The sequence below is a fragment of the Drosophila mojavensis genome, unplaced genomic scaffold, assembly GCF_018153725.1.
Source record: "Drosophila mojavensis isolate 15081-1352.22 unplaced genomic scaffold, ASM1815372v1 contig_36, whole genome shotgun sequence".
Taxonomy (NCBI): domain Eukaryota; kingdom Metazoa; phylum Arthropoda; class Insecta; order Diptera; family Drosophilidae; genus Drosophila; species Drosophila mojavensis.
In genome coordinates, this window is record NW_025318858.1 from 911,674 (window position 1) to 939,474 (window position 27,801).

At 43.8% G+C, this 27,801-nt stretch overlaps 6 protein-coding genes across 6 annotated transcripts; 4 read left to right on the forward strand and 2 right to left on the reverse strand.

Annotated features, from left to right (window-relative positions):
* Positions 1–237: 237 nt before the first annotated feature.
* Positions 238–10,627, forward strand: LOC122757289 (probable G-protein coupled receptor CG31760). The gene is made up of 7 exons (XM_044009057.1): positions 238–258; positions 1,238–1,424; positions 7,769–7,970; positions 8,359–8,758; positions 8,831–9,138; positions 9,325–9,478; positions 10,559–10,627. The coding sequence occupies exons 1-7, from the start codon at positions 238–240 to the stop codon at positions 10,625–10,627; spliced, it is 1,341 nt and encodes a 446-aa protein (XP_043864992.1).
* A 106-nt stretch (positions 10,628–10,733) lies between these two features.
* Positions 10,734–14,933, forward strand: LOC26527444 (flocculation protein FLO11). Its single transcript, XM_015164746.3, has one exon. The coding sequence runs from the start codon at positions 10,826–10,828 to the stop codon at positions 14,786–14,788; it is 3,963 nt and encodes a 1,320-aa protein (XP_015020232.1). The 5' UTR covers positions 10,734–10,825; the 3' UTR covers positions 14,789–14,933.
* A 107-nt stretch (positions 14,934–15,040) lies between these two features.
* LOC6575630 (probable G-protein coupled receptor CG31760) lies at positions 15,041–18,277 on the forward strand. The gene is made up of 7 exons (XM_044009058.1): positions 15,041–15,150; positions 15,231–15,375; positions 15,438–15,646; positions 16,843–17,143; positions 17,205–17,386; positions 17,518–17,566; positions 17,756–18,277. The coding sequence occupies exons 1-7, from the start codon at positions 15,041–15,043 to the stop codon at positions 18,275–18,277; spliced, it is 1,518 nt and encodes a 505-aa protein (XP_043864993.1).
* Positions 18,278–19,903: 1,626 nt separating this feature from the next.
* On the forward strand, positions 19,904–20,679 carry LOC6575631. Its single transcript, XM_002001604.4, has 2 exons — positions 19,904–20,275; positions 20,376–20,679. The coding sequence occupies exons 1-2, from the start codon at positions 20,012–20,014 to the stop codon at positions 20,601–20,603; spliced, it is 492 nt and encodes a 163-aa protein (XP_002001640.1). The 5' UTR covers positions 19,904–20,011; the 3' UTR covers positions 20,604–20,679.
* LOC6575632 lies at positions 20,663–21,629 on the reverse strand. Its single transcript, XM_002001605.4, has 3 exons — positions 21,471–21,629; positions 21,164–21,349; positions 20,663–21,103 (listed from the first exon to the last, which is right to left on the reverse strand). The coding sequence occupies exons 1-3, from the start codon at positions 21,523–21,525 to the stop codon at positions 20,877–20,879; spliced, it is 468 nt and encodes a 155-aa protein (XP_002001641.2). The 5' UTR covers positions 21,526–21,629; the 3' UTR covers positions 20,663–20,876.
* Positions 21,630–22,987: 1,358 nt separating this feature from the next.
* Positions 22,988–25,580, reverse strand: LOC6575633. The gene is made up of 4 exons (XM_044009060.1): positions 25,109–25,580; positions 24,136–24,625; positions 23,324–23,582; positions 22,988–23,272 (listed from the first exon to the last, which is right to left on the reverse strand). Exons 1-4 carry the CDS (start codon positions 25,578–25,580, stop codon positions 22,988–22,990), a joined length of 1,506 nt encoding a protein of 501 aa, XP_043864995.1.
* Between the last annotated feature and the right edge of the window lie 2,221 nt (positions 25,581–27,801).

The following is a 27,801-nucleotide window of genomic DNA, read 5'->3' on the forward strand; positions in this document are numbered from 1 at the left end:
ATTCCATAAAAGATTTTCTGAATAATTCAAATTGAATATTTAGCATACAAAATTATATAAAACAAGTTTTAGTATGAATTTATCTTTGATTCAGCAATTTTTGCCTTGACTCTGGCTTTGAGAAGATTAAGATATGAAGCCCAGGCTGTTAAGCGGAGGCCGCTGGCAGCTTGACCCAATTCGAGTCAAAGAGAAAAATTCATTGAATTCGAATGCCACTAAGCCATACACATAGACATGGCCAACGTAGCCAGAGACGTAGACAGCTATGAGCAGGCTCGGAAATTGGCCAAAGCTCAGCAGGAATCAGAAAAATACAATAGGAATTCTTGATCCTAGAGCTTTTAGACCGAAAAGTCAGGCTTATAGGCTTAGCAGATTTATGTATAGATCCAGGAAAGAGCTATAGCTTCCTATGTCTTGGTGGTGAAGGTAACTACTTACAGATTCCTTGACTAAAAAAAAAACAAAAAATTAAATTGCAAGAATAGAGTGAATGGGTACTACATGATCGATGGGGAGTGACTGCATTATCAATTGCATCAAGCTAAATTTATTATTCACTTAAATGTAATACTCTAAAATGGGAATTTCAATTCTCAATAGAAATTAGTTTTTCAATAGTAAAAGAAATTAGTAAAAAATAAACTTGATTGTCCCTATGAAATAAAATTAGAAAAAGTTTTTGGTCCCAGTTCGCAGTTCAATTAAAATGTTCTTTGTTTAAGCACTTCAAGGAGGTCGTCATCAGGCTGAGGAGAACAAAACAAAAGTTAAACAAAACAAAGCAATAAACTGTCAGGTCACACACACACACACACACACACACACACACACACGCATACATACATACACCCATTGTATATTTTGGGTCACTTTATCAATTTCGGGTGGACCAAAGTCAGCCGGTTCTGTTGGCAAGTTTCGCGCGCTCGCAGATTAGAACAAAGTGAGGCAAATAACTCAATTTTCCACTCTAACGATAAAAGCCAAGGGCAGCCGACGCCGGTTAGCTGTCTGTTTGGGCCATGAATGTATTTAGCCAAAAAATGTATTTTTAATGCGTTGACCAAGCAAACAAGCTAAAGCTGTCTGCCTTTTGGGTCGTTCTGAGCCGTGAAAGTGGGCGTGGAAGTGGGAGCGGGAGTGGGAGTGGGAGTTGGGCTCATTTATAAATATACCTAATGAATAGAGATTTATTGAGCTGCCCCCCTCTAACTCTGCTTCCTCTTCGCAGTCGGCCATTGAGCAGTCGCTGGTGACAATACACGACATCGCCACGGAGAATCTGGGCACGCTCTGCATCTCGCAGCTCTACCGACCGCTCCAAGTGCCCCTCAACTCGGAGCGCTTCGAGAGCAGCAGACAAAAGGCGGATTTGGCGGCATCGATTCTGCAGGAAGTGGGCATCATACGGCATGGCGGTGAGTACTCAATTATGTATACACAATGGGATGCGATATAATCCACAGCTACCTCAGATATACATGTGTATAAATCTCTCTCTCTCTCTCTCTCTCTCTCTCTCTACTTGAATTGCTTCCTTTGTCACATCAATTATTGATTTATTTACGGCTTACGCAATTAACCAAAAACTTATTCCGGACTTTGACTTAAGTGGGGCATCGATTTGGTCAATTAAGTGACTAATAACAGTAACTAGACTAATTCGAGGTGGCAAACCATAAGCAAATGTCTCTCAAATTCTATATTCAACTGCTAACTTTAACGGAAGAATATTATTGGACCATAGTATTCAAACAAAATATGTATATCAAATATCTATCAGCTAGAGAAACTAACAGTAATCCATCCACATAACTTGAGTCATCCAAACTCTAACATAATCTATCAATCCATAGTTCAAGAATAATCAACTACGATGTCAAAATAAAACTTGCATAAATCTTTTATAAATTTGTCAAAGACTTCTTCTTCTTCTTCAAACTCTCAATATTAGATTGCAAATACTTCAATAAAAAAGTTCAAATATTTACTAAAGCAAACAAACTTTTATAAATTTCAAGGCATCGCCTCTCTGTGCGCTTCTCAATCAAAGCATTTAAGACCAGCCAGGCAATTGATATCCTTTCGAGTGGCAGACACAGCTTGCCCCAGCCTCTGCCACTGCCACCGTCTCTCTTCACAGCTGCAAAAAATTCTCTTAAATTTATTCGATTTACAAGAAGCTTTTTCCCTCGAATAATTTATGCGAGACATCAAAAATTTCCAAGGGGAGTTGCTGTAGCTGCTGCTGCTGCTGCTGCTGCTGCTGTTTGAGTGGCGGCAACTGCCAAAAATTCTATACACCATTTGCATGCGTGTGTGTGTGTGTTTGTGTGTGTGCGTGTATAGCACATACTTATAATCTCATCCTGTTGCTCTCCTGCTGGCATAAGTACAACAACAACAACAACAACAATGGGACAAACGACAACAAATTTGCTTTCACTTTATGCGATTTTTGCTGACACGTCGCACCTTTTCAGTGCTGATATGGAGTGGCTCGGTTAGGAGGCTGGGCCACGATGAGCAGCGGAGGCGTGGCACAAATCAAGCGCTTGTCCAGGACACAAAAGGCAACTGGTGTGCCGCCAACACTCACTCAACAAGCAGTTGTTGCTGTTGTTGTTGCTGCTGTTGTTGTTGCTGCTGTTGCTGCTGCTGCTGCTGCTGCTCCTGTGTTAATATCAGAGTCAGTGTGCGATGAGTTCATTGTGCGTCTGTTGTCCTTGACAACGCATACGCGTATATACGCACATATACATACACATACATACGTATGTATATCAGCTCTGGTTGTCTGTCGTCAAGGCTGCTTGACTGGGGATCCGGACGCTGGCATCGTTGCTGGCGTCGTCTGCCTTGGGGTTAACAACAACGCACTTGTGGCGCATCAAACGTCCTGCCAGCATTCGGTTGCCCTTGCCTTTGGCTTTCCCTTTCCCTTTGCCTTTGCCTTTGCCTTTGTCTCTGCTTCGCTCATGTCCTTTGTCAAACACATGCATGCAGCTGGCCGACAGCTCCCTCGACATAGTATTTCCGTCTCCTTCGCCTTCTCGTTCTCTTTTTTTTTTTAATTTCAAGTTGTATTCTGTCCCACTCGCCGTTTATTCGGGCTCTGATTTGGCACCAGATTTTGCAGCTCTTTTACACGATAGACAACGCAGATGAAGGGACAGACAGCATCAGCTCAGATTTGAAATTGCATCATCAGACAGACGGACAGACGGACAGACTTGCACAATGCCAATCTACTTCCCTCACTCCGTATATGTAAATATCGCTCATACGCCTGGTTACATTCGGTTTTTCACAAGGCAAACAGGCATCAATTTTTTATGTGACCACTCAAATAGTTCCATGTGATTTCCTGTATAAATATATGCACAGCTTTTTCAACAGAAAAATTTCCTTTTTTTGAGCAACACATTTTTTCTCGGCAATAGAAAGATTTATATGTGTAATTAAATTATGAATAAATGGAAAAATAAATTCAATATATCAAAGTATTTATTTGCAATTTATTTCAATTTTACCAAGTATTCGCTCAAGTAAATAGAATAAAAAAATAAAAGCCTTAATGGGGAACGCTTTATGAAAGGATTAAATGTTTTCCGCATCGCTGCTGGTCTCACAAAAATGTTTAATGAAATGCATTGCATTTATATCAAGTATACGCACGCATAAAAATAATTTAATGAATGCATTCAATATAAAAGGAAATAATATTTAGTATAGTTTAAATCATTTTTAAAGTCCATATCAAACCATGACAGCTTCTCAAACTATTCTATAGCTATATAAAAATAGTACCTTTGGTCTGTAAGGATTTATATGGTAGTATTACGTTCCACTTATTATATTCAACTAAGAAAACTTGAAAACTGAACATGTTGAGCTTAAAGTGAGTTTCAAAAGAGCCTTAGGTACAACGTTATGCTGACCCTTATAGTCACCTTTAAAGTCCCACACTAATTCTTAAAGAGTGAGAGAAGAGACCTTGTGTAAGTCTTAAAGCCGAATTCCGTCTTAAGGATCATATGAAAACAACTAAAGGCGCAGTAAGCTATCGTTTCCCTAATGACATAATTAGCAAACAAACATCCATCTCTCTCTCTCTCTCTCTCTCTCTCTGTCTCTCTCTGCCTTACACGCCATAATCAACAGATTATTGTCAATCAAATTTCTCTTTCCCAATTATCAATTGAGCCCAAACTGAGCTCTTAAGCTCTGGCACACTTCAAAGTAATTGTTATATGTAGCTAGTTAAGTCGGGCTCAAGCACGAATCCTAATTGCCTAATCACCTGTTGCCGCAATCAAGTGGCTCGGTTGCACATCTCACTTATTGGCACACATGAAGCCGCAAAGAGTTTGAGGAATGTGATTAAACAATTATAAACCATAGTTTTCCAACTCCATCAACTACAAGTTGGGAAATTCAACCTTGTCTCGTAATCAACGGATGATGTCAACAACTCGAGTCGAAATTCCAGCGAGTCTCGATGCTAAATGGTTTATTGGGCTGAAGCCGAGGCGAAGCGCTGCTAAAATTTAATTACTCAGCCAGAGAGCAGCAGCCATAAAAACAATACACACACACATTGTCACATACACCTGCTGGCAAAGTTAGGGAGAGAAAGAGACAGCAGCAGACGAGTTGAATAATTGGCAATTTTACATAGAGACGAAGAAAACTTTTGGCAGGCAGGCAGGCGAAAAAACAAATTGCTTACAATTGTTGCAAGTTGCGCATGTTTATTTCTGACACCTACACACAAAGCACTTGCAACACACACACGCACGCACACACACTTACCCTGCCTGGTCATAAATTGTGAAGTTGGGTCGCTCTCAAAGATTGATGATGCGAGCCGAGTGCAAGAAATCGCACGCAGATGATGAATGACAAACACGGCTATAACACACACACACACACACACACACATAAGCCCCGTGTACGTGTGTGTATTTGCGTATGTGTTAGGTGAGTATCTAAGCTGCTTGACAGGCGTCAGCTAATGCTGTTTGCCATCAGGTTGAGCCGCCAGAACATCCAACCTGTCCGTACTTGAACTTGCCACACTTTGTGACAACATAAGGCAGCCCTTTTCTTCTCTCTCTCTCTCTCTCTCTCTCTCTCGTTTCCGCCTTCTCACTATGTCGTGTGCATTTCATTTTAACACCCGTCACAAAAACTTGCCACATTTACTGGCAACACGTTGCCTGCCGCCTGCGCCCCTACGAAGACACTATACATAATAATATAATAATATATAATATATATAATATAATAATATAAGCGAAAAAAAAGCAAATATGTATAATCCGTGGTCTTATTTCGTCGTAAACTAAAGACCTTTCAATAGACTATAAAGGAACTGAGATTACAGAAGTTTATAATAGAAGTTCCGCAGTGATCATTTTCTGAACTGAAACGTAATCTTAAATGTAAATTTGAGGTATCTAGTATATGTATCTAGTATATCCACCTAGTGCAAAAATTTCATCTTGTATGAGGATGTTTAAATAGATCAATATATGGTCAACCTTGTAGCAACACTAGTATAGATATTATATCTAGAACACGCTCATATTCCGCAATATAGTTAGAATACCTCTCTAGGTTAAAGTATAGTTCAGAAACGTTCACACAGAAAAAATAGCACGGAAGTTGCGCTAATCGAATTTAAATAAGTTTACTTTGTAAACATTTCATGCCTTTGTTGCCTTTGTTCCTTGGAACAAGTCAAACAGAAATGCGGCTGCCCAGGCAAGTGTGGGAGCAAAAATATTAACTTTTGACAGCATTCACCTTCCCTCTCTCTCGCTCTGGCTGCCTTTCCGGAGCAGTTGTTGTAGGTTGGGGCCTGGGTCTATGTGCGCCTCGCGCATATTAATCATTGTGGTCGACCATTTTTTCCCTACCAAGGCTAAAAAAAACATACTTGCAATTTCTTTTGCCCCTTAATGGGGCCTTTTTCCATATAATAAAACTATTTCAAGGTCAACATCGCAATGACAGCTGGCCTGGAATGAAATGTAACGGCAAATTTTTAATTTGCACAATTAAGCAGCGCAGCTACATATATTTTTCGAACTGCAAACGGTCACACTGGCATTGGGTTGCGCTCATAATTGTGCTATAACGATGCTTCTGCTTATTCACAACAATTTCGTGGTATTATCAATTCCAGCTTACTCGGAATGGCAATTATTTATTACAAAGTATGAAAAAGTGCAAACAAATATAATGAGGCTTAATAAGCTGAATTTACATTCATGGTCGTGGGCAGCTTAACACATATGCTGATTAAACATTAAAAGAAATACTGTAACTTACCTTAAATACAAAAGTGTCAATGAATCTTTAAAAAAATTACAATTGCTCATAGCATTTGCAATTCAATAAAATGCAACAAAGAACATTCAGAGGAATGACACCTGCAATTATTCATTTTGTAGCGAGGCCAGCTAATTCGCCATTCAGCAACAGTAGGAGGTGTCATTTCAGTCCACGCACGGCGAAGTACGCATGTGAAAGCGAAAGCGAAAGCGAATTAACAGCCGACGCCATAAGGAATCATTGTAGAATGAGTTCGCGAAAAATTAACAGCTCAATCGCAGGCAATAAGGAAAATATGTAAATGCAATCAAATGCAAATATTTATGTGCTGCAATGAGCAGCAATTAGGCGCGTTAAGTGAATTATTAATCTTCATCTCTTCGTGACGTTGTTTTATTTCCTTCCTCGCGCAGTGGAGCCTTGTAATTTCCCTTTTACACATTTCGCTTTACTTGAGCTCTGCGATGAAGCAAAACAAACTCTAAATGGAATGGCAACCATTGCCTCGCTGTCGGTTCAATTCGCTGCTAAGCAAACGTCGTAATCATTCCAGTCGCGACACGGCGAATAACGACATTAAAGCAAAATCAAAGGCGAATCGCGATACGCTAAATACCAAACGCAATTAAAAACTAAGCGAACAATACATCAGTAGTTACATATGTATATGAGTATTAATGAGAATACATCTCTGATTTTTATCTGTTCAATACCACGTTTCCTCACTTTCTCTTTCCTTTCACACAATTTGCACACTATTCGCGATCCGCTACCAAGCAAAAAGCAACGCTCAAAAGAATGACACCTTCAAGATTCGTCGTCGTCGCAAGGCACGTTAAATTCGCCATTTGCGGTTATCGCAAACTGAACTATTCAGTGTCATTCACGTCGTGGCTCGGCGAAAAAGACAATTGAAGCGATAGCGGACCGAACACATACATACATACGCATATTTATCAGCTGTGTGCATTACAAAATATCAGCGAAAAACGCAAACGCAAACGCAGCGAAAGCGAATTCCGCTTTGTGTATTTACAGGAGCCGTTACAGCAACGAAATGCAACGCAAGCGAATTGAGCCTGGTTGAGTATGCAGAAAATTGCTCAAATGAAATTTGAAATCAAAATAAGAATTAAAACAATGCGATAGCAATTAAAATGCAAAGGTTTCTGTGCTGCAATAACCAATTAAGTGCCGTAAATGAAATATTAATGAATTTGTCTGCTTTTTGTCTGTTTATTCGACTGTTTTCGTTTCGCTGTTTTCGCATTTAATTTCCTCATTTCCGCAGTAGACTTTAAATTAATTTCCACATTTCGCTTGTGCGCTGACCTACATTCCCCCGGCGCTTGCAGCCTATGCACATACAAATTTCCATACCAAAATATATGTATGTAAGCATCTCCCTTTTTTGTTTCAGGACTCTCGGATGCGCTGGCCAAGGGCCTGCTCACTGATGAATACATAAACGGAGCACGCATTTTAGCTTTGAACCTAACCAACGGCGCAGTCCAATCGTACGTCTGGTGGGTAAAGGGCGGCCACGACAAACTAACCGACACGCAGCGCTACGAGGAGGAGGGCCTGCAAATTGGTAAAAAGCCCGCACACAGTTACCCCTGGTAAGTGGAGAGCGCACAATGAGAGCAAATTGATGACTTTTTCCTAATTATGCACGCAGACTGAACTGAAGGGTTATATTACACATTACGTCTACATATACCTCATGCCTATCAGACTATTCCAGATATTTTTAATCTCCATAACTATTGAGGTATATCAGAAAAATAATAGAGATCTGTCCATTTCACTTTCAGATGAGTCTGATTAATTTCTTACTCCAGTCTCTCGATACAAATCAATAGTTCTTTTTTTTCTCCTAATATTTAAAGAGCTATACAATAAAGTACTAACAGTAGGAATGGGCGTATTCTCAACTATATTTATTTACTCAAACGAAAGACAGGGTATTCCGCAAGTCAATCACTTATCTCCCCCTTCTCTTACCAGGTTTGATGATGAGAGCAGCACGCCCACATTGCGGTCACCAAAGTTTGCGCCCAGTCCGCCGAACAACTACTACAAGGGCTGGTGGACCTATCCGTACTTCTCCTGCTCACTGAGCCGCTGGCTCGTCTCCTACAGCATTGCAATACCACCGAGTGGGCGGCACGGCCTGCGCGGCTTCATCAGCGTGGACATTGATGTGAGCTCGTTGCGTGTCAATCAGTGCGATGCACTGCCGTATCGCTTCAGCAGCAGCAGCAGCAGCACTCCGCCCCACTTGCTGCGGCAGTCGACAGTGCGCCGCGCCACAGCAGCAACAGTTGCTGCCAGCTACGACGTGGAGTCCATCCGAGACTTGCAAGCATTTCACAGCTCGCACAAATGCCATCGCGCCTCCATGGTGGTAAGCAGCGCTGCTCCCCCCTCCACACACACACACATACAGACTATGCCTTAATTAACAATCTTATTGCAGTGCGACTATCGCCAGCCCAGCTCGGAGTCAACGACAATAAGCGGGGCCAAGCTGTTGCCGGGCATGATTAGCGGCAGCAGCAGCAGCTGGTCGCGCGGCTCGTATCAGTGCCTCTGCAAGCGGGGCTACTATTCGCTGCGGCATCCGGATGGCTTCAATGGCACCATCATGGAGATTGCCTGGCAGGAGCATCAGGACAATATAAGCAATTACTATACGGACGTATTCAAGTGTTTGCCCTGCGCCCCCGGCTGTGACACCTGCACCGGACCCGAGCCTTGCCTGGCCAACTATCACTGGCCTTTCAGGTGAGTTGAACCTCTGGGATAGGAGATGAGAAGACATGACAGGAAACGAACATAGAATAGTGAAAGTGATCCATCTATATAGCTAATATCCTATTTTATTTATAACATATCTTTGATCTATTTCCTATATCCAATTCTATTCGACTCTACACACATATATAATCTGGAACTCCTTTTATTCCACAGAATATCTCTGCTGACCATTTCGATTGGCTGCGCCTGTGGAACCCTTGTGCTGCTCTGCTATCTCTTCAAGCATAGGCGGGTCAAAGTCTTCAAGGTGGCCAGCCCCATCTTCCTGATGATCACGCTCATTGGCTGTGCCATTATGTATTTGGAGGTGAGTAGCTATGAAACATGTGACCAGGAGAGAGAGAGAGGTGGGCAGAGGGAGAGGGAGAGGAAGAGGGAGAGAGTGCGTTACACTCTGCTGGCTACTTAACCCATTAAAAGTCGAGCTACACACAAAGAGCATTACGAATGGATGGCAGGACAAAGGCAGGCTAGGCTGCTAATGTGACAAAGGGTCTCATTTTGGTCCCATTTACAATTGACCCACATGTTGTAAAGCCGCACTCACCACTCACCACTCGCAGCACCTGCGGCTGAGGCAACATACGACTCCGTTTTATGGCTTTTTAAATGCGGCTTTTAGGCACTCGCCTCTGTCGACGGCATTCCAGCTTACGCTATGCCGTTTGTAACTGTGCAAGAGTTAATGAAAACTTTGCCCACGATTAATTATTTAGTTCGAGAGGCTCTAAAAGTGTTAGTCTGATGTGGCTTTACTGTTAAAGCCACGCTGTTAAATATTAACTAAAGGAATGTGAACTTGCATGCTAATGAATTTTATAGTTGATTAGAGCAGAGACAGACTTCTTTAATAAGGCACGATATATGTATATACAGAGATGCCTTAACATTTGGAATTTTAGTTTAACCTTTAACAGCTAGTTTACAGAGCTACTTGAAGTGCAACAGTCTAGCTAACATAAGATTTGAAATGCAAGTTCAGGCTGTTATTTACATTTTTATGGTAATGTTAACTAGGCATACACAGTCTCACGCAATGTTAGTTAACATAATTGATAACAGTCTTTCTTATGTACTACCCCTTATTTAATGTAAATGTAAGTGAAATATCATCTTGAATGGTTAAACAAAGAGCAAGTGTGAATAACAGCTAATCATTGGTTAACCAAGCACTGTTAACAAATGATTAGCAGTTGCTAAATATCAGCAATATTTCAACTGGTTCATACTCAACTTCGTGTATATATGAACTTTGATGACTCGACAGATTTGCCCAACATTTCTTGCTCCATTTGACAGCAGTACTCACATGGCGTGCAGAGTATACTAGCATTAGCCACGTACAAATACATTCCAGTATTGTTTACAATGATGCTGTCAACATTAGCCAAACGACAATGGAACTCCCGTCGGACGCATAAAAGACAAGAGAACAATGGCAAAAGCCTGCGAGTAACACGAGCACAACAAATGGGTTAAAAGGTTGCGTGGACATGCGGATGCTCGTTGTTATGGCAGCTGGGGGAACTGGGGGAGCTGGGGGGCATTCAAGCGTCTCATTTACTAAATAAAAACGTAACTGATTTTTTAATCAGAGTCTGGGTTTTGTAAGTGTGTAAAACAAACTAAAGCAACAATAAAACATTACTGCAACATGAGCGACCAGGAACGAGCTCTGAACGAGCGCAAAGGCGCATCCCATGTCAACGATAGCGATAACGAGGCTAGTGACGTTGGCGAGGAGCAGCAGGAGGTGGAGGAGCAGGAGGACGAGGAAGCCATGCAGGCAGCCTTAAGAGAGATGGTTCAGGTGCCCGATATCGACCCCAAACAGAAGCAAACGCCAAGCAGGCAACCGGCGGAGCCCCGCCACATTGGCAATCTAATTGAGAAACTCAAGAAGACTGCGTCGCCAGAAACACAAAGGAAATGGCTCAAGACTGTGACAGATGTGGGAATTCAAGCGGAAAATACCGCCGTCAGCAAGAAGAGCACTCCAGAACACAAGCCAAAGAAAGCAGAACCCTCGGGCGAGAGACTGAAGCAAACAGCCATGCCATCAGGCACTTCGACTGAGCCTCTGCCCGCAGAGCAACAGCCCAGATCGGACCCATTAAAGAAACCCGAGGCTGGCAAGCAGACGACAATGCCAAACTATTTGCAGTTTAAGGTTAAGCCCGAGCGACTGGAGCCCACAACACCGGACGAAGAATCAAAATTGGAACGCATTGAAGCTGCCTCCAGGCCCAAGTCATACTTTCAAATCAGGGATCAAGCCGAAGCAGCCATTGCTGCCATAGCAACTCCAGCCAAAGAGGCACATGTCGCCGCCCGGCCAGAGAACGTATTGGAGCCAAGCAACCACTCGACAGGGGCCATCAATATACTAACGGGTTCATTTCGACGAAGCCTCAACGTAGAGCCCAGCGATGAGGAGCCATCAACAACGAAAGCGTTGCCTGAGGGCAAGAAGACAAAGCTCTTCAGAAATTTGCCATTGTTTGGTCGAGGTAGAGCAGAATCGTCGGCAGTCGAGAAATCGACTGCAGAAGCGCAGAGTCAGGAGAAGCACCCCACACAGAAGGCAACCAGCGGCTTTTTTGCAAATCTAACATCGTTTAAAAGAAATCGACCAAAGCCCAATGAAAAGCTTACCGAGTCTATCAACATCACTGCCCCCAATCAGTTTGTGGATGAGGCAATGGAGGCAACAGAAGTTCAGTCCACCCCGGGTGTAATTGGCACACAGTTTAGTCCAGTACCGAGCACTGGAATATTAGATACCGGGACTACACCGGTACCGAGTACTGGAATAATAGATACCGGAACTACTCCGGCGCCGAGTATTGGAATAATAGATACCGGAACTAGTCCAGTACCGAGCACTGGAATGATAGATGAAGAGGCTACACCAATACCGAGCACTGGACTAATATATGAAGGGTCTACTCCAATACCAAGCACTGGGCTAATAGATGCTGGATTTACTCCAGTACCAAGCTTTGGAGTAATAGATGCAGGATCATCTCCAATGCCGAGCAACGTAGTGATAGATATAGGATCTACTCCAGTACCAAGCAGCAGCTCAATAGTACAGGCCGAGGAAGATTTCTATGACCTGGAAGAAGAAGGTGAAACCGAAGAACTTATTGAAACAGATGGCTCCTACGTAGTCACTTATCAAGAGCCTCTGTTTGAAAATGGCTCTACAATGCCCGATTTCTTGAATCAGTCTGAAGAAACTGCTGAGCGACTGTCCAGCAGTTCAATCAACTCAGAAGATTCGCCAACTGAAAGAGCTTCATCCCAGGATGAAGAGATGAAATCTTTAATGAGAGCTGATCGAGTTGAGGGGCCTAAATATCCAATGACAGCTGAACAAGGAAACCAAAATATAATTACAGACCAAACTGCGGGTGCAAGAGCAGGCCAAAGCATCAATACAATCATGTCTAGGGAGCCCGATCTAGATACAGCAGCCGCAAGTTTAGCCGCAACTAATCAACTAATCGAAGTGAATGAGCAACAGTCAACGGCTATAGCTACCGAGATCGAGCCATCCAACACTTTAACACGAACTGTAAAGGCCATCACTTCAGCGACTAGGCAACTGGAGGAGCCGATTATTAATTTGATATATAATTTTCCGATCTACGGCCGATCTAGGCCAACGCCAATCGACAGCAGCCCAGTAAGTCAAGAAACTGCTTTGCCTAGTACGTCAGAGCCAGTCAGCGTGGAGCAGCCGCCAAATCTGTCCAGGTTTGGCAGAGAGAAGCCAACAACAAATCAAGTGATTACAGAGACTGCTCACGATCCGGTCATTCCACTGGAGAGGTCTACACCAATGCCTTGTGAACCCAACATTAACATACTTACTGCTGTGCCAACTGATAGCGCCTTGGTCAGCCCAGCCAATAAGGACTCTATTGCCCAGAATCAGTCGAGTTCCAGCTTACGCCATCTGGTGCCAGCTATGACCTGCAGTGGAGCCTCTCATCCCGGTAGTTCCAACTTCACCGAACAGCCAAGAGCTTCGCCTGTTGAAGACGGTTCGGCTGTCGAAGGGGATATTCCATCTACTAGCAATTCCTTGGCTAGCAACATATTGCGCTACTTTTTCCCGGCAGATCCCAAAAGTCCTCCACAGCAGGACCACGTACAACAAGTCGCAATGCAGCCGTTGCCCAATGAAGTGATTATAATCCCGCCACAGCTGCTGAAAGACAAAGATCACAAATCGCAGGGCAGGGGCAAAGACAACGATAAGAATAAGGAGAACGAAGTGGAAAAGGATAGGGATGAGACGGCCCAGTCCGGTCATATGAAGCATTCCGAGTCGATGCGCACTCTGACCATAATCGGCCGGCACTCGCACATAACGACGACCTACCGGGATCATTGCCATTACGAAAGGCACGACGAGGGCGTCGATAAGATCGCCAGGCGCAAGCTGATCATAGCTAGCGCGCTCTGTCTCACCTTCATGATCTGTGAGATCATTGGCGGCATACTCTCTCGCAGCCTGGCCATAGCCACGGACGCAGCACATCTGCTAACGGACCTAGCCGGCTTTCTCATATCCCTGTTCGCCCTATACCTGAGCGCCCGCCCCTCCACACAGCGCATGAACTTTGGCTGGTACCGCGCGGAGGTGATCGGCGCCATGCTCTCGGTCTACTTCATCTGGGTCATCACGGGCGTGCTGGTCTACATGGCCATAGAGCGCCTGGTCACGAACAAGCATGATGTGGACGCCAAGATCATGCTAATCACCTCCGCACTGGCGATCGCCTTCAACATCATCATGGCCATCCAGCTGGGCCATGGCCACTCGCATGGCCACTCCCACGGCACGGCGCAAGCCCATTCGCACAGAGAGCCGAGGCTGCGCCTGAAGCCGTCCGAGACGTCCACCGTTCCGACCGGTTCCAGGGCGAATATTGTTAGTCCCGTTCTCAAGGAGCAGCAGCAGCTGCTGCCACTTTCCGTTTCGGCCCAATGCACCCGGGTCGACAAGGAGAACATCAACGTGAGAGCCGCCTACATTCATGTCATCGGCGATATGATTCAAAGCTTTGGCGTCTTCCTGGCCGCATTGATTATATTCTTTAAGCCCACCTGGGCATTTGTGGACTCCATTTGCACGTTCATCTTCTCGGTGATCGTCCTGCTCGTTACCTTTCGCATCTTGAAGGACGTGCTGATGGTGCTCATGGAGGCGACACCCGACTACATGGACTACGGCGAGGTGCAGCGCACATTCCTCAGCATCGAAGGGGTGGAGCATGTCCACAACCTACGCATCTGGGCGCTGAGCATCAACAAGATTGCCCTCTCCGCCCACTTGGCCATCAGCAAGGACGCCGATCCACAAGTCATTCTCGAGAAGGCCACCACATTGATTCACAAGCGCTACAACTTCTTCGAGACAACCATCCAGATCGAAGAGTATACGCCCGGCATGGAGGACTGCAATCAGTGCATGACTCCCCAGACCAAGACAGCCGTCAACGAGGCCAAGGGCGCGGATGACAAGGACAAACCAATGGATCACAACTATGCCAAAGATGATGACGAACGACGAGTGCCATCGAAGAGATCCGCAGCAAATTAACCTACAAACTCAGCCTAGCAAGGACTTTCTTCTTCTTTCTGTTGAAATTGCATTTGTATTCAGCTCGATTTCTTTTCGCTTGGGAAATCTTCTTTTAATAAAGAAATTTCTTATAATAAAGAAAATTAACAACTTTTGGTCGTAATCACTTCAGAGTTTGGATCTTTCTTAACTAAATACCCTTAGTCTCTATATCAACTTCTAAGGATATATATATTTAAGCCTAATCAAATATCTTTACCCTCTTTATAGATGGTCGCCATATTTCCCTACCTGGATACCACCTGGTGCATTGCCACGAAATGGACGCGTCATATGGGTTTCTGCATCACCTACACCTCACTGCTCATGAAGACCTGGCGGTAAGTCAACTCTACCCACGATCCACCCCCCTCCCCCTCTCTCTCTCTCGTTCTCTTTGTACAACTCTCTTGCCTCGCAGTGTCTCCTTGACATATCGCGTCAAGTCGGCGCATAAGATAAAGCTCAATGACCAGCAGCTGCTGCAGTGGATGGTGCCCATCTTGCTCGTAATGCTCATCTATCTGGGCACCTGGACAATTTCCGCCACGCCCTACGCTGAGGTGGTAAGTGACGGAGAGAAGAGTTGAATCAATTCGCAGTTATAACAGTTCTCATACCTTCACAGATCTACGATCAGAATCACCTGAAGTTCAAGCAGTGCTCGTACAATTGGTGGGATCACAGTCTGGCCATAGGAGAGGTCCTCTTCCTCGCCTGGGGCATCCGCGTCTGCTACAACGTGCGCAATGCGGAGAGCCTCTACAACGAGGCTCGCCTGATCTCCTATGCCATCTACAATATAGCCATTGTGAATATTGCTATGGTGGCTTTTCAGTAAGTCCTGCCAGCATCTGTCGCACCTGTCGCACCTGTTGAAGTCCTCTATTTAAATTGTTTTTCTTTCTTAAGAGCTTCTCACACCATTTCTGTTTTTATCTATTTTTTCCTAATTCCTACGCATGTCCTGGCATTTTATCTGCCCACTGCCTCTGCCACGCCCACAATTTTAATTAAATTCCCTGGCTTTGTGCGCTCGCGCATTTCCGTTGTAATCCTTTTTGTCGCCCTGCAAGGACATGCTGTCAGCCTCCGCAGCTGTCTATCCATCTGTCAGTCCCTCTATCCCTCTGTCCCTCCGTCTGTCTGCCTGCTGCTTGCCTCTCGTCTCGCCCTGTCCCTCCGTCCCTCCGTCCGTCCGTTTGTTTACACAGACATTCCACGGATTTCATTGCCAAGCTCTTGTCCGACTCTTGCCTTCTGCCTGCCAAATGGAAATCCTTTCAAGTGTTTTGATAATTAATGCAATTTGTTGTTGTGTTGTTCAACTTCCCTTCCCCCCTCTCCCTTTTCCCATGCAAGGCTCAACTTGTTGCCCTCTGTACTTTAAGTTTAAGGTTTAGTCGTAGGTCAAGTTCCTTTTGCATAAAGTTTTCCGAGTCTGTCGGGAATTCAAATTGGATTAGGTTAGGTTGAGTTGAAAAAAAGTGAGGATTGATACAAGTGAATTAAAAGGCCACTTCAGCATGCTTATACAAAGGGAGTAAGGGATTGAGTGACTGAAAGAGTGATCAACGATTTGATTGATTGACTGACAGACTTAGTTATTGACTGGGAATACGATGATTGACTAACAACTAACTGACTGTTTACTTAATTGATTGATTAACTCACTGTTTGATTGATTGACTGACTGATGGATAGGTTTGCTGGCTGATTAACTGTCATCTAAGGAACTGACTATTAAGGGACAGACATGTGCTTGATGACCAACAGGACCAACAGATGGACCAACTATTTATGATTGACAAGCTGACTGGCTGATGATTGACAGATCTGATTGACGAATTGACTAACTGACTGCAGAAACTAACAGCATAACCAATGGGCTTATACCTTGATTGATTGAGTGATTAACTGACTGATAAAGGCAAGCTTTTGAGGCTGATTGACTAAGAGTGAAAAATACATAATAATATATATATATAAGCACTGTCCTAATTCATATAATTCCATATATGGCTGCCTTAAAGGTGCTCCAAATCTTCTCTGATATCCACCGCTCTCTTTCTTCATCCTTGCAGTGTAATGCTCTTTCCAAATGCTGGACCCGACTACAAATACATGCTGGGCTTTGTGCGCACCCAATTATCCACCACGACGACCATTGCCCTTGTCTTTGGTCCGAAGATCGCGCGCGTCCTGAAGGGCCAGGGCGATAAGTGGGATCAGAAGGCCAAGGTGCGCAGCATCACAGCCTCGTTCTCGCTCAATGGCGTGGGCCTGGTGCCCGAAGAGTCGCCCGATCTGTACCAGGAGAACGAGGAACTCAAAGTATGACACCCATTGCAAGCGTGTAAGACTTTCCTTAACCTCAAGCTCATCTCCCGTGCAGGAACAAATCCAGAAGCTGGCGCATCAAATCGAGTTCATGAAGACTGTGCACATGCAGATGAACAACCGACATCTGAAGCCAAAGCCTGGCGGCTACTTTACCATCACGTCAACCTCATTCCAGGCGCCCTACAGCAAGAGCACGGTTTCCACGGCGCAAACACAGACCGGCAAGGATGAAGGGTAGGACACTATCATTAATTTAAATAGTAAAAATAAAAGTTTTTTAAAAATTCTTTAACGAACTTAATAAATATTACTTTATATAACATATCCATATATGTTTAATCCTAACAATCCCAATTTCCTTGCAGTTTGACCGGCAATGCGACACCTCTAAAGTGCAAATCGCCGAAGGGCAAAGTCTGACGCGGTCAACGAAGTGTTAAAGATTGCTCAATAAATGTTGTTGATAAGCATGGAAGGGAGGTCGTGGATAATGCAATTGATTTTAGTTTCTACCAACAAGCAGACGAGCAGCAGCAGCAGCAGCAGCAGCAGCAGCAGCAGCAGCGGCGGGAATGGGAGCAGGATGAGCTGGGACTGGAGCAGGGCAACGATTCGGATTTGCTGCGTCAATTCCATCGCATCTTTGCGCCCATTGTGGAGGACAGCTTGCAGCTGTACTACGAGCTGAACAGCAAATTCGACGATGATGAAGTGCAGCATGTACGCATACATCGCACTGTCGCCGAGCTGAACGAGTTGACCAGCAGCGAGGAGGAGACGCTGATGACGCAGCTGCAGTCGGGGCCAGAGCTGGAGCCGGAGCTGGAGCTGGAGCTGCCCAGCGTGGAGAGCAGCTCAACCATTTCGACCACGTCGAGCAGCTGCTTGTATGCGATGCATACGCCTCCGCCGCCATGCCTCGAGTCGCCACAGTCGGAGATTGGGGATGAGCCGTTGACCATAACGGAGCAAGTGCAGCTGCATGCGCCGCCGGGCGACAACAACAATGCGGAGCAGGAGGAGCAACAGGACTCTAGCCTCAACAACAACAACACCTCCTGCTCATTGTCCTCCACGCTGACGGATAGCAAAACTCTGGATGCTCGCACGCCCATCGTGGTTTGAAGTGACAGCCAATTGGAGTCCAATCTGAGTCCAATTGGAGATGGCTATTCTGCTTTCTGCTTCAATTTGTGATTTCATTTACAACAACAACAACAACAACAGCAACAACAAAAACAACAACAACAGTAAACGCTTAATGTTTAAAACTAGTCTTAAATAATGTTTGTGTGTGTATGTGTCTCTAGCTCTGTCCCTCAACCGGGCGTAGGCGTCAGCCGTTGTTTGGGCGTGGCACGAAAGTAACCAGAAAAAGAGAGAGAGCGAAAAGAAAGCGCAACCCAACGATGCGCCGCTCGCGCAAGAATTTTTCTCATTATAATTTATTAATAAGCTCATTTTGATTTTAAAAATATTTAGGGAAAATTTAAGTTGAATATTTATTAATATTATTGATTATTCAAATAATTTGTTCATGTAATATAATTTAATTTATAATTTGAAACTAAGAAAAATTATTTATTTCTTAATTTAAAAAATAGTAATAATAATGTTTTTTTTTTTATAATAGTTAAAAAATATTTATTTTTAATAAAATTTTTAAATTTTTAATTTACATTTAATTTTTAAAATTTTCATTCAAGTTTTCTATTCAATTATAAAAATGCTTTAGACTATCTTATAATATACTACCCATGCCACGCCCAAAAAAACGACTTTGCCTTACATTGAACTTTTGTACTTCTGAATTCCCTAATTTGATTGGCTTTCGGTTTTAGCTTCTTACACATACGTCCATTTATTCTGGGTTTTCAAACATCTCTTCGATCATTCATCAACAAAATAGAGAAAAGTTACGAAAAAGAATTCAAATTGAGCAAATTTTTTTCACTTCGTTCGGATTGTCAAGGAACTTGGTGGAGTCACTGGCCGAGGGGAAGGGATAGTAGGGGTAGTTGGGGGCCAGTTAAATTGTAGAATGTCAGATGGTAAAGCTCATAGAGCTATGCCCCAGGGCTTAGCCTGATCTTGTCCTTATTTCTCTCTCACTCTCTTCCTCATGCACCTTAGAAAAAGAAAACGTAAAAGAAAATTCCTTATTTTCACGCACCCACACGGAAAACTTTGTTGCAATTCGATTCGACCTTAAGTATTATAATCTAGTCAAAATTAATTTACTTAACGCATCGTCAAGCTATATGTATATCCAATATATGAAACGTAAGGTTAGCAAACAGAGTCGATTTTAGTCTAATTGGTAAAAAAAAAAAAGGCAGAAAATAAAAAATTAATAAATAATACTTGAATTTTAGCGTACAATTTTTAACAAAACAAAATATATATATAAAAAAAAAATTAAAAAGAAAAAAAACAAAAACTGTTAACAGTCGCGCAATTTTTCAGAAATAGTTGGGCATTACGTATATAAAGAAACTTACAACAAATTATACAATTAATTAACAGTTAAGTTAATGTTTAATTAAACGTAAACATATTAAAAGATAAAAAAAATCAAAAGAGAAACAAAACAAAAACAAAAATTGCATAAATAAATGTTGATAACAATAAAACGAATATAAAATGTATTTGATGTGGTCTACTAGGGACTGCTCGACTAGGAGAGCACAAGGATTATCCAATACCCAATACTCATCGGGGATCTTAGCTACTTTTGTCACAGACTCGACTTATTTCGATAACTCCCATCAGACTCAGTCACAAACTGTGAGTTGTTCCCATCACATTTTTCAGCCTGAAATCGAAATCTAGATGTTTACGGCGTAACTAAACAGCAGCATGGGCCGCAAGTCTGATCCTGCTCAGGGTCGAGTACTTGACGAAAATTTCGAGTGTCTGATGCGTGTGGCTAATTGCATTGGCGAGGATTTGGCGCGGCCGAAGGATCGCGAGATTTGCTTTCAAACCCTTGAGGATCTGTCCAAATTCAATAGAAGCAGCTCGAGCGTCACCAAGCGTCATGTGCGCAAGTTTCTCGCTTTCTATTTGCAGGTGCTGCGCTGGACCCAGGTCCATCAGCCCCTGGGACTATACGAGAAATGGGTGAGAAGAGTAGAGTAGAGAAAGAGAGGCAGACAGAGAGAGAGAGAGAGAGAGAGAGAGAGAGAGAGAGAGAGATAACTTTTGCCCTGTCTTATTCCAGTACAACACACAGTGCAAATCGGATAAGGGCAACCAGCAGTCGGACGAAATGCATGTTTGGCTAGAGCACGGAGTCTCCTACCTGGCCATGAAGCACTTTGAGGATGGCTCCACCATCGTCTACTCAGCAGTTTCCAGGAACCCCAACAACGGCTGGGCAGAGGGCGGACTCAAGACATTAGTCTCTGGGGGAAACACCGCAGAGACGTCAACTACAGAAGTTAAATAACTGTATATACATTTAGTTTCGGCACTCTAAATCTGACTGATAAATAAATACAAAATATATAAATATATAAACCTTACATACATTTCTCTTTGTCAAATATGAGATTTCTCTCTTCATTTCTCGAGATTCGGTGTACAACTTGGTGGCTTAAAGTTAAATACAAAATGTGGACGGAATGTGTAGCAGAGTGTATACAATTCGCTTAAACTAAGAGTGATGGGAGCTTCCAAGTAGCTAAAGAAGGCACTTCGTGGAGGCAGCGGGACTAGCTTCCTAGCTGCGCATAAATGCTCCAGCAGCTGCCATCAGGGCAAAGCCCAGCAATAGCTGCAGAGACTTGTGCATGGTTACGAGGCTGGCGCCGTTGCAGCTGTCGCTGGAGCAATAGCACTCCTCCCAGTAGACGCCGTTCTCGTAGACGCCCCAATTGCAGACGCCTGTGACACCTGTGTCCGATACCGAGGCACAACGACGTATTACTTGACGCCAGCGGCCATCCCCTAGTGGAACACAAAGCAGATATAACAAATGGGAGCAACAATTGATCTGCATATACTCACAGATGAAGCCTCTGGGTCCCTGCTGTATCACCTTCATGCAGAAGGAGCCTGGCATGTGGGACTCGTCGCTGTTGCACTCAATGGCAATGTGCTCGGTGCGATTGAACGCTTTGTAGGCGCCGCAGCTGTCGTACCCCTTGCGATCCTGGTCCGATGAGCACTGGTAGCAGCGTATGGCCAAGCTCCCTAAACAAGTGAGTAATACAAAAAGCAAATTTCAATTAGTTAATGCTGGCAGACCACACCCAACATTGGACAATTAGCTAAGTAGGCTATATAGCCCAATTAGCTAGACGAAACAGCTTACCGCACACGTTTAGTGTGAGCACCAACAGGGCGCAGCGTGTTAATGTCAACATCATATAGCGTTCTTGTTATTTGTGCGTGTAAAAAGATGAAAAACTAAATTTACTTAAACAAAACAAGATGCTATGAGTGGAATGTGACCGTAAATAACGTTGACATTCTGTGTGAATGCCAAAGAATTGTGGCGGCGGGTCGATTGACAAAAATGCTGGCCATTTGCAATGTTGGCTGCTGTAATGAGAGTGGCGCGGATTTTAAAATATTTGAATCAATGGAATAATAAATTATTGTAAGTAGAATTAATGAGTATTTTACACTTCACCATATTTGTTAAATGTAAATGCATACAGTTTTAATTTTTAGTGAGCGTAAAAATGGCAATAATTTAATTAGGTATAAACATAATAGTATACAGTGTGACCGTATCAAATGTTAACATTTTGTGTGAATAGCAAGCAATTGCATCGGTCGGTCGATCAGCAATTGTCACTGGCCATGTGCAGTGTTGGTGAGCAACGTAAACAATAAGTTTGGCGCGCGCTTTGAAAATATTTAATTATGCGCGATAGAAAAACAAAACAATTTCGAAATGGAATATTTTATGAATACACTCAATAATGAAATGAAATAAATAAGTATACATTTAGGTTACTTGTTGCAAATAGTTGTCCGTTTTTTATTTGTTCTCATACACAGCATTCTCATGTACAACATTGCGATATGTAACTATTTGTTATGAAACAATGGCATAATTTACACATAATATATAATATAGATAATATTTAAATTGTTTGTTTACGATTAACAGCAACCACCTAGTAGGAGTATTTAAATATAAACTAATGCTTATTGATTTAGATATAACTGTATATTTATGTATTTACAATTGGGGAAGGGGGAGCTTTAGAATATATATATATGTATACATATATAGTTGAAGCGCAGCCACAATTTACAATTAGAATAAATAAATAAAATACTATTATTTGATGTATACATAAATTAAACATTTGCTTTGTTTTCTTTTTTTTGTTTGCAATTTGGCTAATGAGAGTTGTAATATCTAGATACGCCTAAGTGAGGGAGGGGAGGGGCTATATATTCGTAAAATACATATATATACAAAAAGTGTTCAAAATATACAAAAATCATATAAAATACTTTAACAAATGCATTCGCATTACTAAAATACTTCTTATTTGGGAAACAAATGCGCAGCGAGTTGTGGATCGGGCACGCCAATATATGGGATATATACGTATGTGTAGATAGATATATATATAATACCAGACATGCCTATTCTATGTATATATAGGAGAGGATCATTCAGTTTGTTTAGTTAATACTTATGTTTAGTTTACAAAGGCTATTTGCATTAACTATTTATATCATATTTTGATTCTGCATATTTTAGTTTTGTTTTCTTTGCTTTTCCTATGGAGTTGGCGATGCACTGGGATTGTCTCGAATTCTGTGTTTGGCTTTGCTTTCTCTCATCTCGCTCATCGCTCGTGTGCATCAGGCGCTGCGCTTGCTGGGCTGATAACAGTTCAAACTGGCCGAGAGACGAGCGAGCGCGTGGAACAGGCGATTTGGCAGACGCATCAACTGCCGCTGCTGCTGCTGCTGTTGCGGCTGTTGCAGCTGCGCCAGCACCTCGGCATGCTGCACATAGGAGACCCGTATGTTGACCGCCTCGTCGTCGTCGCCGTCGCTGCCGCTGCTGTCGACGTCCTCGTAGTAGGAGAAGCCCGCCGGCGGCAACTCGACAACAGGTGGCGCCACCGCCAGCGCTGCCGTGGACTATATGTTGGCGTAGTACGGCGCCGGCGTGTGCGCGTCGCAGGGCTTGACGCGCAGCTTCTGCTTGTAGTGGTACTCCTTGAGATAGCTCTTGAGACGCCCGGGCAGCTCCAGCTGGTTGATGCCGTCGTAGGTGGTATTCGAGACGATGGTGGCACGCGCCAGCTCCTGCAGCGAGAACGTCTGGCGGCGGTGCAGCGGCATGGTCAGGCAGGGCTCAAAGAACATGACGCACGACGGGTCCTTGTAGTGCTCCAGCAGGCCGGTCACCGTTAGATCAGCAAACACGCAAGGATCATGGCAATCGAAGCTGCAACGACAACAGAAATTACAAAATTAGTTGAAAGTTCAGCATGAATTTAATTAAATTTAAATTACAATTTAAATTTAAATGAATGATGCTGTGCTTGAGCAATTTAGCTGGAAATGCTATTTGACGTTTTAACCGTTTTTAGCCTGAAACCCCATTTAGCTGGAATCTCTTTTTATAGCAATTAATTTAGCATGAATAAATATGTACTTTTAGTGCTGCGCGTTAAATGTCGTCGGATCTGGTTCATGTGAATTTGCACGGCACAATAAGACAAGTCATCGCTAGACACCTTTTTGGAGCTACTTGGAACTCATTAATGTGCTTGATGATTAATTGTGTATTATCGATAACACACGACAGCACAACTCTCAACTCTAACATGGAAGGGGCACGAGCTCTCACTTTCCAATATACGGCATTTCACTGTTAGCTACATGTAAATATGTCTGTATGTACATATATGTATGTATGTATGTATGTATGTGTGTATCTACATATGTACATACACATTCACGTATATTTATGTCTGTTTATATATGCATCGACTCACCTAAATTTGTGGCCACTTTGCTCGATGCGCGCATGCAGCGAACGTCCGTACTTGCGGAATGTAACGGAGAATAGGAACTCCTCCTGCGCAGAGTCACGCAACAGGAACGTGCCCTCCGGCTTGCCCTCGAGCAGGCGCTCCGCCTCGTAGCGGTCCATCTTGCCCCAGTAGAAGCTGCTGTTGATGATCCGCTCCAGATCCGGGACCAGACAGTGCATGAAGTCTATCTGCGAATGCACCGTTACACCGGCACCGTACGCATTCACCGTTGGCGGGCAGGTCTGTTCGATGGCGAGGGGCAGCAGAGCTGCCGTCCCAGCAGCAGGCGTTGCTCCCTCTGCGGTAACCAGACGTATATTGTGACCCATGGCGGCGACCATGGGCAGCGTGTTGCGATTATTTTGGCTGGGCGCAGCGGGCTCCACGACGAACTGCGGCATCGGCTGCGAGCTGATGCGAATGATGACGTCGCCAATGCCATTCGGAGGCGCTGCCCAAATTGCCAATTGGCTTGGCTCCGCAATGGCCACCGAGTTGCGCTGAATTCGCTGCAATTGCGATGCCGCTGCTGCTGCGGCTGCTGCGCTGCCACTGCTGCTGCTTAGCGTCGGCGGCGTTGAACGTCTGTCGGCGCTGCTGCGCGTTTTATTCCTAGGCGCTGCGGCTGCTTCCTTTTTATCCTTGCTGGCCTGAGCGCTGCTCGAGCTGGACTCCAGTATGCCGCGTATTCCACGCAACGCATCACGACATTTGCACTTGCAACAGCGTCGCTGCTTCGATGTGGCTGCGGCTGCGGCTGCTGCAGCAGCTGAATTCGCTGAGAAGCCTTTGCTGCTGCGACTGCGACAGCAGCTGTTGCCCCCGCCGCTGCTGCTACTGCTAGTGCTAGCTGCTGCTGAAGAAAGAGAGCGAGAGAAATAAAGACGAAAATAAATAACTGTATATTTGTGAATGAATTCGCTCTGGAGCTCACCTTGCGCACGTTGTTGTCCGCTCGACAGCATTTCGCTAACTGGCTGCGGCTGGAGCACCTCACAATACTCGACGCCTTCGCCGCTGCTGCGACGTAGCAGCGACGATAATGCCACTTCCAATTCGCCTTCTTCGCCGACGACGTCGTTGACGACGACGTCATCATCGTGCAATTGTAACATTCTCACCGCCGACGCCGACGCCGACGCTGACGTAGAGGCCGACACCGACGCAGCGCTTCCCGCTAAATTGTTATTATTCACAATTTGTCTTTCGTTTGGTTTTTTCGGTGCTTCCGTTGAAGAACTGCCCGCAGTTCGACTCGCACCTGCGCCCATTCGCTGCTCATTTGCATTGGCTGCGTCGTCCGCAGCAGACGCAGCGGCGCCCTCTGCCAACGGCAATTGCTCGCGCTCTCCCTCTCCCCCTCCGACTACCACGAGCGCCTCCTCCTGCTGATTGCCATTCTCCATTTTAGCCAATTGTATTTTAATTATAATTTGTCGCACCTCAGCTAACGCCTCGTCGGCGGCTGCTGCTGCTGCTGCTGCCGTTGTTGCTGTTGTTGCTGTTGTTGTTGTTGTATTCGTGCCGCCAGCTTCGACAATTTCTTCCAATTCTTCGTGCTGCTCCGAATTCGCTTCGCTAATGGATTTTCTATGAATTTTGCTTCTGCTGCTGCTGCTGCTGCTGCTGTCAACGTCTGCTGTTCGCTTGCTCAATTGAAGACCCATTGGAAGCCGCTGTCTTCTGCTCTCTTCCAGTTCCGGCTACGTTCAACTGTGAATTGAATGCAAATAAAGGTATTCACAATTAATTTTGCTGTTTATTTATTAATTCGCATATTAGGGCTACATTCCTCTTAAAGGGGTGACCATATGTTTATCTTATTTATTCCATATTTTGGCATTTAAGCGCCTGCAGGCGCTGCCACCCTTTCTATTTGATCCACTATTTGTCATATTTCCTGGGATTTCAAGGCGTTGCCACCTTAATATTCCCATTAATCACTCGCATTGTTTCCACTAGCTGCATTTCGGTGCAAAACGGATGTGGGCTATTTAAAATTGATTTGAAATCAAAATTTACCGCAAGTTTTTGCGTTCAGTGAATACATGACTGAGTAATAGAAATTCCACTCTATTTACAGTTAAGTTTTCTAAATCATTTTCTCACAGCAATGCATTCAAGTGTCACACGGAGTCAGACGCTTAACCGAGTGTGAAATGTCTTGACCTACGGCAACAAAACAGTCGACAGGCCCCCTCTTAGCCCCTCCTCCTCCTCTCCCTTGATCTTCTAGTCTCGCTGACTTAATTAGAGTTGAAGTTGGAGCATTCATCAAGCAATTAAATGCATGGAAGAAGCACCCCCCACACACACGCACACACACGCATACGCACACACACACACACAGCTGTTGGCTGCCAAGTGGCCGACGCTCCCCCACACGAACTGACTCACGCATTGCTCAAGGAATGGCCCATTGAAATAAACAATGGAGCGCATACCAATCCCACGCATCGCGCCTGTCGACAGCATCTTTGCGAGAGCATAACGTAACGCGAAATAACGTAATGATTGATGCTATATTTAGACAAGGCAACGGAGTAAACACAGGGGAGAATCTGGCCAAATTCTAGCCGAATATGATGGAACAAGTGGAAATGTTTATATTTACATATGTATGTGTATTTACTCACTCGCTCAACTCGAAAGATTTAGCAGTTATGCATTGTGAATATGATGGAACTAGTGAAAATGCTTTAGATTCGTCTATTCACTAGTTCAGCTCAAAGTAGGTCTTAGTGGTTCGTTTGAATAAAGCACTCCATTGATGCGCTCAACTTCTTTTGTATATCAAATTTTTGTTAATTTCACAAATCATTGAAATGTTCAGAGAAACAAGAAGAAGCACGAAAAAACCCCGCACACACGAGTCACATTCAAGTTTACACTGTAAAATCTCGTTCATTCAGCGGAATCGCGCTTACGAGATTCATTTATTGATAAGGCGACTCGTATAAACGATTTGCAATTTATCTGAAGCGAAACTACACTTTGGCATATGTGTGTGTCTGTTTGTGTGTGAGTGACTCGCAGTGTGACTCGGAATCCTTATCGCTGCAATTGAAATATGTTAGCAAATGCGTCATCCAATTCAAGGGCAGACCGTGACAGACTTCGCTCTAATGAGTCACTTTCTAGGCCAATGTACTCCACTCCAACGACAAAACTACAAAAAAAACGTGAAAAAGAACAGCTGGCAACATTGACAAAAAAAAAGCGTTGTCATTCTTTGGGTATTTCATGAAGCATTAGATCACCGATCAGGCGACTTTCTATTATCATCCCAATATAATATAATAGTCATTTGAACATATAAATTTAATATACAAGTCGCTTATTCTACGCTTAAGTATTTAATGTAATTATCTTCAGCAGAATCACAAGAATATCATCCCAATATAATGCTCAGCTGATTATTATTTATTATATACCAAGTATATATTAGGTAATGTAATTATCTTCTGCAGAATCAGAAATCGCAGTTCACTAATTCCGACACTTATCTAATTGGCGTTTCAGTAGAAACACAAATATAATTTTCTCAGCGCTAATTGGCAATCAGTGAACTTAACCAATCGCTGCGCAGCTATGGCTATATATACATATGTACATATCTATATGTAC